Genomic DNA, 9,979 nt, shown 5'->3' on the forward strand with positions numbered 1-9,979 from the left:
AGGTGGAGTTTGTCACACACAGGTGAGGCTGGTTTAGTTACATGAAGTAAGGTTTGTCAGTTTGGGGTCTGAAACAAGGGTGAGCAACATGAACGGGATCTGGACTCTAGCTGTGTGTTTGGAAGTTGTGTGTCTTGCTGCGTTTGGTTCGACACAGCAGTCCTCCAGGTAAGGCTGTCACCATCAGTTTTTACTTAATTCTAACATGAACACAACTGACCTGTTTGGCTAATGCACTTCTCTTCCCAGTGCATTGTTTCTGATCTCGGGTCCAGAGGAGGTGCATGCTGGTACCTCTACTCCGCTGGCCGTCACCGTTTTTGCTGATTTCCCTGGAAGAGTGAGAGCTGAAATGGCACAAGGCAACACCAGAGTGTCCCAAACAGAGGACATCCAAGGAGGTGTTATGTTACAGAGAGATTTGGGATTCGTTTCATTTGATGACTTTTCTGACTCTAAAACATCATTCTGTTTTTAAAGGTTTGACCAGGGTCCTCACGCTTCCTCCTGTGAGTATATATGTCTTTTCCTTTAGAGGAAATGAGAGAGAAATCCTCAGGTATACGTGTGATTTATGCGTATCTCATCATCGCTCCAGATTCCTGGCTCCATAACCCACAATTCCCTCTTAAACTTGACGGTGTGGTGCTACAGAGGGGACAGTCTTATTTTCACCAACACCACCACCCTCCTCTTCAACCTCAGGAACGTCTCTTCCTTCATCCAAACCGACAGATCCCGCTACCAACCGGGGGACGCCGTCCAAGTCAGAATTGTGTTTGTTCAGCTGGATAACCGTCCATATAGAGGCATGGTGGAGATGTCTGTACAGGTGGGTGTCTGTTTTTTGACTGGGAGAACAAAGCAAGAGGAGCTTGTTCCATCTCTTGTCAGGCATTGTCTTATGGGGAACATCAACTGTCTCCCTTTGTCTCATCAAGGATCCTGCTGGGAGAGTTGTTGAGAGGTGGAAGTCCACAGGGAATCAGGGGATCGTGTTGCGGGACTTCACTTTAGCACACAACGCTTCTTTTGGACAGTGGGCGATTACAACCACAGTGAATGTAGGGTTGATAAATACAAATGTACTTTGTGTAGTTAAGACTGCTATTGAACGTCTCATTTTATCTCCCATCATTCTTCTTCACAGGGTGTGACTAATGGGAAAGCATTCATTGTGGATCACAATGGTAAAAAGTTGAAATTACATTGTGTTAATTAATTACATTAACACATTTCTTTTAATGCATTAAAAATTCTTGGTAATGATTTTACTTACTGCTGTAACAGAGCATCATTCCTTTGAGCTGCTGGTGAATACACCTTCACAAGTCCTGGTTGGAGGTGACATCTCAGGATCAGTGAGAGCTCTGTAAGTTCAATTATAATACATTTATATTTAAAGTTCTATAGAATAATACCGCTTTTTATCCTCCAGTTACTACACTGGACAACCTGTACATGGAACATTAGCCGTTTCGGTCTCTATGAATGATACAGCCTCTCCATCCCTGCTAACGCAACCGAAAGAGGTGAGCATTTAAAGCTTGTGCATTCATCTTTAGACATAAACAGGAGTGCTACAATAAACCCTATCTCATCTTTCAGATCTATGGGTCAACCCAGTTTTTCTTCAGCAATAATCAACTTCAGGCCCTGCAGACCTCATTAGTAACTAGCAGTAATGGCAATGCTGTCGTACACGTTGCTGCCTGCGTTACTGACAACTCCACAGGTATGATATGTTTTATTATGGTATCATTATTATACATTTTAGCTGCAACATCATACCACAAAATGACGTTTTGCTGTTGCTTTAGGATTGAAAGTGAACAAAACCATTGAAGTCCACCTTATGCGGAACACATTCCAGCTCACGTTCCTCAATTTTCCAGAGACACTTAAGCCATCTTTACACTTTTCTGCCAAAGTAAGTGAAATGTTATTATCTTGTACTTCACTTTTTCTAATGAACCATTGTTTCCCTGGCATAACTGCCCTCTCCCCCTTTCACAGCTTAGGATCTCTAGATATGACGGAAAGCCACTCAGCACAGAGGATTTGATGCACTCTGCTGTGGTTAAAGTCACTCAGAGAACAGCAGTGATGACTGCTGAACCTACCACTCTGACACTTCCTGTGCCTGAGGATGGGAATGTCCACATAAAGTTTAAATTACAGGAGCGAGTAGTGATGCTTTTGGTTTCAGTGAGTATTTTTGATTTATGGTACGTCCTATGGTGGTCCTTCAGGGAAAACTCTATTCAGCAGTTTCGTGAACGTAAGAGGAGAACTTTTAGTACAGTAACACTGCTACCATTATACAAAAAAACCCTTTAGACATGTCCTGTAAACTGAAGTGTGATCGGATTTTACAAGATGAACCTCAAAATGAGCTTTATATTTCATTCACCTAATCTTCTTCTTTTATAATATATCTTTTATACTCAGGCCACATTCCAATCCAGTGAGGAGACTCTGAAGCTCTACACAAACGACTCCTCTCCCAGTGGCTCATACATTCAGATTTCCCCAGTCAATACCTCACCTGCAAAGGTATATATTTGTTTACTATTAAACAGGAAGGCTTACAATGTCATTAATAATGCATCTAAGGCACCATTTACCAAAAAATGTAAATTTTCAGGTTAGCATTCCTCTTCAGCTAAGCGTGGAGAGCACCTTTCAACTGCCAAAACTTCACTTTGTGGTATGTTTACATATTATGCATGTGGTACTTTGTTTTCTCTTTACATCAGTCAATGTGGATTCCAGTGTGTGCAGATTGGGATGTTATTTATATGTTATTTATATGAACTTCTAGGTGACCTCTAAAGGCCAAGTGTTGGCAGCCGGGACAAAAAACTCCTCCTCTTTCTCTCTGACTCCAGAGCTGTCCTGGTTCCCTGAAGCCTGTATCACTGTCTACAGTATGCTTTCAGATGGAGAGGTTCCCACTGACACCCTACATATACTCATTTATCCATACAACAATGTATGATCATTTTTTATATATATATATATATATTCTAATCTAAGTTCAAAACAGTGATACCTCTTAATTTTAAACATTAATTTGTGTGCTTCAGGTAAATCTAACCTGGAGCAGTGACAAGGCCCACCCAGGTGAGCAAGTATCACTCACAGTGACTCTGGGTGAAACCATGTCCCAGGTGGGCATCATGGTGATGGGAACGCACGATGATGCTACACATGCTGACGTGGATGTGAAATTGGAGGAGGTATTTCCAAAGTCTCAAAGGGCAATTCTACTTTGCACTTCAAAACAAAATGCTTAAATAAATGTTTTTGTGTAATTGTTATTGAAAATCATTCGATCTGAACCCAGGAGCTACAGGAAAGTAGGTTTATGTCAGCAGACAAAAGGGAAAAGTTTAATCTGAAAGTCGGTGACCTTTCTCAGCAGTCACTTGTTTAGATACTGTCAGATTTGCTTCACTCTCCTTTGTCCATTTCACAGTTTCATTGCAGAAAAGCCCTCCCTGCCATCTCAATCTGTTGTTATGTGTCCATTGGCACACTTTTCCCAGTATTGGCATTCAATTTGATCATTAAACCGGCTGGTCTGGATGTAACATATCTGTCTGCTTTGTTCCGAGGTGACTCCTGTTTCTAAGAGCTAGTAACTCTAGTGTGCTGGGCGCCGTGCCTGAGGGTTATTGATTGCTAAAAGATAGAGGAAACAAAGCTCCATCCCCGTTTCACATGTCCAAAGCTCTGGTGGCTTGTATTGTGCATGGTAGAATAGATGATTTAAAAACCGAGAACCCCTCTAGCACATGCAGAGACACTTTTACACCTTACGTCAGCAGCTATGGACCTGACCTGAATGTCTACCTCTTACAGCAATATCAGATTTACTGTCATTTTATTTTTGCTCTCATATTGCAGGAATGTAACCAGTGGATGTTAACCAATGCACGGTTGTTTAAGATGAAGCAGCATAGAGGACCTAAAAGTGGTAGGAGTGGCTCTCTATGCAACACTCCCTCTTGTGGCCATTTTGGCATTGTGTCTTGATCACGGTTACTTTCCATTTTTTTGGATGCCTTTCAGACAGAGATGTCCCAGTGGTGCAGAAGTACTGGAGCCAGTGGACAGATGACACTGAATCCTTACTGTGGTTAGATGCTACTGTTAGGTGAGGCCTGAATGGAGCATCTGGTGGGCAGAGGAATCAAATATATTTTCACTACATGCCCATCTGCTTTCTCTCATTTCTCTCAGTGATATGGTATGGACAAGTGGGAAAATAACAGTGCCCGATGGTGTTACTTCTTTGAGAGCTTTAGCTCTGGTGATGTCAGAGAACCAGGGTTTGGGATTCACTCCGGTGCCACAAAAGGTAACAAAACAAGCCAGAGTTGTCTCTCAGAGTCCCACTTCCCACTCTGATTTCTAATGGCTTATGTTCTCTTATTGACAGCTGATTGTAACCAAAGATTTCTCCTTATCTATGGATGTCCCACCACACCTCATCAGAGGAGAGGAGATTGTGCTGGAAGTGAATATCATCAACCATTTAGAGAAGGACATAGATGTATGTTGACCTGTTGTCAGAATATGAATAAGCTTTTTAGATACAGATCTATTACTATCATACATATATGTAATGGACTATGATTTGTTTCTGTTCACAGATCATTGTGCTCCTAGCGCAGAGTGAGGCATTTGAGTTTGTGTTGACAGACAGAAAAGGTGTGTCTGTTGTAAATGCCCAAAAACTGACTTTAGGGAGCCATGTTTCAGCTTCAGCCCTGTTCGCTATAAGGCCTTTAGTTCTGGGTGAGATGGACATATCAGTGGATGCTGTATCTGAAGAGGCCTCTGAAAGCCTGAGTCGGAGAGTAAACGTGAAGGTATGGAGTGAAAAGGACATGGATTGGTCCCTTTTGTTGGTTTAGCATATGTTAATCCGATGATAATATAATAATTCAATTATTTTCATTTTCCTAAAGCCTGAAGGAGTTGAACAGACCATCTCACAGACTCTGTTTCTGGAGCTGGAGCCAGGGAAGTACAACAATTCCAGAACCATCTCCTTTGCCTTTCCACCAGATGTGGTACCAGGAAGCCAGAGGGCCCATATGGCATTGGTTGGTACGTCTACTCTCTGTCCTTCCTGTTGTACCAGAAGTATCTTATGTTGACTACCAGGCACAAGTGCTGGCAGATGCCTGTGTGTTTAGTGCTCTTTGTATTCTTTGAGATACACTTCAAATTAAAACAATTTAACCATTTCTTACTACTGTTTATTGCTGACTTAGCAGTAAAGACAACCTATCCTTGTGCATTGCTTTAAACAGGTGACATATTGGCATTGTCCATCAAATATTTGGATTCACTGATCCAGATGCCTGTTGGATGTGGGGAGCAGAACATGATCCACTTTGCTCCAAATGTTTATGTCCTGAAGTACCTGAACAGTTCAAATCAGGATGACAAAGAGGTCAGGAGGAGAGCGATGGGCTACATGATGGAAGGTAATTTGCCTTTACATCAGTTTCTACACATTCTTTATAACAAAGCATCCGAGAGATAATTCACAGGATGTCTTATGACCTAAATATGTTTTGCTTTGTGGTGTAAGGATATCAGAGACAACTGTCCTACCAGCAAGACAATGGGTCCTTCAGCGCCTTTGGGAACAGTGACCCCTCTGGTAGCACATGGTGGGTCACCTCATTTTTCAAGATTCAGAAGTGTCAATTCAGGTTTATTGTCATATCTGTAATATTGACATAGGGGTCATCTGAGCAATGAAATGCTTGTAAAATAGCAGGGAGGCAACTCCTAATTAGCATAAATAATAGAAAAAGGGAAAAATTGGGTACGACACACAAAAAGCTTTCATAATATCAGTCAATATATATTCACTTCTCTGCCTCTCTTTCTCTCATCCCTCCTGTGTTTCTAGGCTGACAGCCTTTGTACTGCGGTGCTTCTTCGAGGCTCAGCTCTACATGCAGGTAGACCAGAGCGTCCTGACCAAGGCCATGACTTGGCTTTTGAAACAGCAGGGGTCCCAGGGGGAGTTCACTGAGCGGGGGCAGCTGATACACACAGAAATGCAGGGAGGGCTGGATGATGGCCCAGTAGCACTCACTGCTTATGTACTAATGGCACTTGTGGAGGCTGAGAAAGATGTGGTGAGTCAGGGGAACATCTGTATAAGATTTTATGAACAAGTCAACATTATATATATATAGCACAATCTTCTGTCCCGTTTCTTTGTTTGAAGGACTCATACTCTGAGAGCGTGTCCAAGGCTAAGACTTACCTGGAGAACAAATTCTCTAGTGGTGTGGTCAGCAACTACAGCCTATGTCTAGTGGCTTATGCATTATCTCTGGTCAACAGTCCAGTGGCTGGCAACGTCCTCAGAGAGCTCAGCAGGAGGGCACACATCAAAGGTGATTGTGTTCTGGCAAATAGCAAAAAAAGAAAAGAAAAAGAAAGCGTTGTTATTGATGATACAGCTGAACCAGCAACACATGGAGCTGCTTATTTATTGATTACTATAACTCTTTGCCTAAGATGGAGTCATGATGTGGACATCATCTGCTGGTATGGGGTCAGATGCCCATCAGGTCCGCTCAGCACAGATTGAAATGACCTCTTATGTGCTGCTGGCGCTATTTAGGCGTGGGAGCTTCAATGAGGCTATTGCACTTATGAAGTGGTTAAGCATGCAGAGAAACCATCTGGGGGGCTACGGGACGACCCAGGTGAGACTAAACTATTTACTACTACTACTAAAATGTATGTTTTGATTAAAGAAAAAAAAAATTAGTGAGCCTGATTTGCTAAAATACAACAGTACATACCACATTAAAAGGTCATGTAACCCACATGTTTTGTTTTCTTCCTTAGGACACAGTGGTTGCCCTCCAGGCTCTGGCTAAATATGCTGCGTTCAGCGGTGCAGTCGCCATTGACCTCAGGTTTAATATATCTGCCCCAAAATTTGTGTCACTGTTTCAAATCAACTCCACCAACTATCGAGCGTATCAAAGCCAAGAGGTGCATTCATTAACCTATGTATTAGGTGGTTACACGTACTCTGTAGCCCTCTGTAATTCGACCATTTTTATTCTATGTTTCTCAGATTAATGCTGATAAAGATCTTCATCTAAACATATACATGGAGGGAAGAGGATTCGCCACCTTCCAGGTATAGTTTTCATGCTTTTTCACACGAATTAATTGTATGCTAGAGATCTGACTACAATTTGCATCCACCCATTACACAACAGGAATCTTTCCGTATTGTTTAACTACTGGAGCATGACCAGAATAAATGGATCCCAGCAGCTGTGCATGATAGATTCACCCAGAAAACGTCCTGCATTATGAATGCTCAATCAAAACAGCGAAATGCAAATGTAGCATGATAATAGACCAGCAGCTAACATCTGGGACGCAGACTAATGTCTGTCTGTGTTCAGTACATCCCAATAATATCACTCAACAGTATGTTGATGAAGCTTCTCAGTCTTCCAGCTTATTTTCTATAAAAGGTTGAATCGAGGCAATTGAACTCTACAAGTCCAGTTGCCCCGCTTCAACGTTTTTGAACACTAATAAATTGTTAATCTTTTGACTGTATTCTAAATTTAAAAACAAAAAAACTGTAGTGTTTTTTAACGTGTTGTTTTCATTTTTTTTCTGTACAGGAAGTAAACAGATTGAATATAGTTTTTTACATTTTTAACCTACTTTGAACTATTTTTCTCTAGTTGAATGTGTTTTACAATCTGGACAGCAAAGCGTTTTCTCAGCACCTCCAACAGGCCACAAGCGAGGAAGCTTTCACATTACATGTTGAAGTAAGTGGTGACAGAGACCACGATCACATGATGCTGGAAATATGCACAAGGTAATGCAGTTAGAAATACTGTGAGTGTCCCCTTTATGTACATTACTGTGCATTTTCCGTCTCATATCTTAATTTTGTGTTGCCTAGGCTGAAGGACAGTCAGGTAATACCTAGGACAGGTATGGCTTTGCTGGATGTTGGCATGTTGAGTGGTTTCACCCTCTCGCCCGGAGCTGCTGTCCCAACAGGTCTTATCAAGAAGGTGGAGATGACACCTGAGAAAGTCAGCCTGTACCTAGATTCAGTAAGCTCATGACTCACAAGTTATGTTGTAAAAACGATTATGTTTGCATATGTTATATATTATCTATTTTTAATTTTGCAGCTTAACAAGACGGAGGTTTGCATCAGACTTCCTTTCATCAGACATTACAAAGTGGCTCATTTACACAGTGCCGTGGTGCATGTTTACGACTACTACGAACCTAGTGAGTACAACTGCTGTATTGCCTTTATCTCACAGGGATGCACAGTATGACCGACCACTGATCCTCATGTCATTTGATCACTTTTTTAGCAAGGAAAGCGATAAGCACATACAAGTCAGATGTGCTTTCCGGGGTGGGTGCCTGCTTCTACTGCGGTTCAAACTGCGATCGCTGCAGGCCAGGAATCACCATCACAGTGCCCTCCCCGCTGGTATCTCACTCCATTAGAAGCGCTTCTTACAGCTTATGTTGCCTGCTTGCTGGAATGATTGCTTTTCTTACTATAGGCTGATTAGATAGAACTTGAAGAATTGCATACATATTATATAGATTAGGTATATACACACATTTTAATATGTACTGGATACATGTTTCTTTTCTTCAAAATGTTTCTCGACAAATGATTGTAATATTTAGGGGGCTGTTTGCATACAGCTCTAATGCTTGATGCACATGTGCCATCTACTGTTTACGATGTGTTTTGCATTGCTTTTGAATCCAAAATGAATGCTTATTAATGGATGTCATACTTTAAACAATTTAAAACTTTCCCTTTTTTCTTTTAACATTAAATAAAGAACTCCTTAGTAGCTGCCAGCTGAAAAAGTTGAGATTGTATTTCCTCTGAACCACATGTGTCAGACATGTTCAGCTGTCTGGAAGTTATATAAAGGCTAAGCAAGGATTATTCTACTGCTTAGCTGCACTTTTTACAGAATGGCTGTCTTTTTGGATTTAATATGTTTTTACTCCTGTTGATACTTAACAGTCCTTAAGTGAACCAGGCCTCACTGAGTTATTGTGTAAACATGGCACTATAAGGTCCTTTGGAGTGAGATAAAGCCTGCCCAGCCCATCTTCCCCCATCATATTACAGTGAGCCAGAGGAATGCAGACTGACCTGCAGAAATATGCAGAGCAAATGCACACATGTAAGTCATCTCCAGAGAGTAATAAGCTTTGACATCACTAACGTGTCATGAATGTTATATCTGAAGATTGGGCCTACTGCGTTTAGTCCGTGGCATTTTTCATTTTGTACTATATAAACACCTGATAGCATTATCATCAGAACATAATCCATTGATTATAATTTGCTGCACAGATTATCAATATCGCACCTGCAGAACTGTACTTTAAAAATAACATTACTGTCATTATTTCTCTTTGTTGAGTTCCCAAGACAAATAAATGTTAAACTGGAGTTAGATTTGTCTACCAACAGTGGCAGGATGCTTATACTGGAACTGAGCATGACCATTAAACTTTTTTTTTAAGGCTTTACCCTCAAAATGCTTTCTTGGCCTTTGGTGGTTTGATGGAAATGCATGTCTGGTTTTTATGTGTTAGATGTTGTATAATCCACACTGGCAAAACAGTTTCCCTCTAGGGGACAATAAAGTCTTTTGTTCTTAAGCAAAAGCAGACATGGAATGGTGAATATTAGATGCTACACAAGCACATGTTTTTCACACACACACGTACCTTTGATTTTTGTTTTTGTCTATTATAGGCTACACTGTGTGAGAATCACTTTCCTTGTGGTCTATACTGCTTTCAAATTAAGTAAGATCATTACTTCAGTCAGAAAATCCCTCAAAACAAAGTAGAGTTATTCTAATATACAGCTATAATATACAAATTAATGTAT

The 9,979-nt window shown here is 41.1% G+C and overlaps 1 protein-coding gene across 1 annotated transcript; it reads left to right on the forward strand.

Annotated features, from left to right (window-relative positions):
- The first annotated feature begins 56 nt into the window (after positions 1-56).
- Positions 57-9,378, forward strand: LOC114427514 (CD109 antigen-like). The gene is made up of 32 exons (XM_028395614.1): positions 57-168; positions 250-401; positions 481-509; positions 599-832; positions 942-1,064; positions 1,151-1,190; positions 1,291-1,372; positions 1,439-1,532; positions 1,609-1,735; positions 1,821-1,930; positions 2,017-2,208; positions 2,452-2,556; positions 2,648-2,710; positions 2,825-2,995; positions 3,090-3,242; positions 3,913-3,982; positions 4,078-4,162; positions 4,249-4,366; positions 4,448-4,561; positions 4,662-4,880; positions 4,980-5,121; positions 5,328-5,504; positions 5,612-5,693; positions 5,939-6,170; positions 6,263-6,434; positions 6,559-6,749; positions 6,895-7,044; positions 7,130-7,195; positions 7,761-7,900; positions 7,988-8,144; positions 8,226-8,328; positions 8,418-9,378. Exons 1-32 carry the CDS (start codon positions 89-91, stop codon positions 8,618-8,620), a joined length of 4,176 nt encoding a protein of 1,391 aa, XP_028251415.1. The 5' UTR covers positions 57-88; the 3' UTR covers positions 8,621-9,378.
- Positions 9,379-9,979: the final 601 nt, after the last annotated feature.

This window comes from Parambassis ranga, chromosome 22, assembly GCF_900634625.1.
Source record: "Parambassis ranga chromosome 22, fParRan2.1, whole genome shotgun sequence".
Classification (NCBI taxonomy): Eukaryota; Metazoa; Chordata; class Actinopteri; family Ambassidae; genus Parambassis; species Parambassis ranga.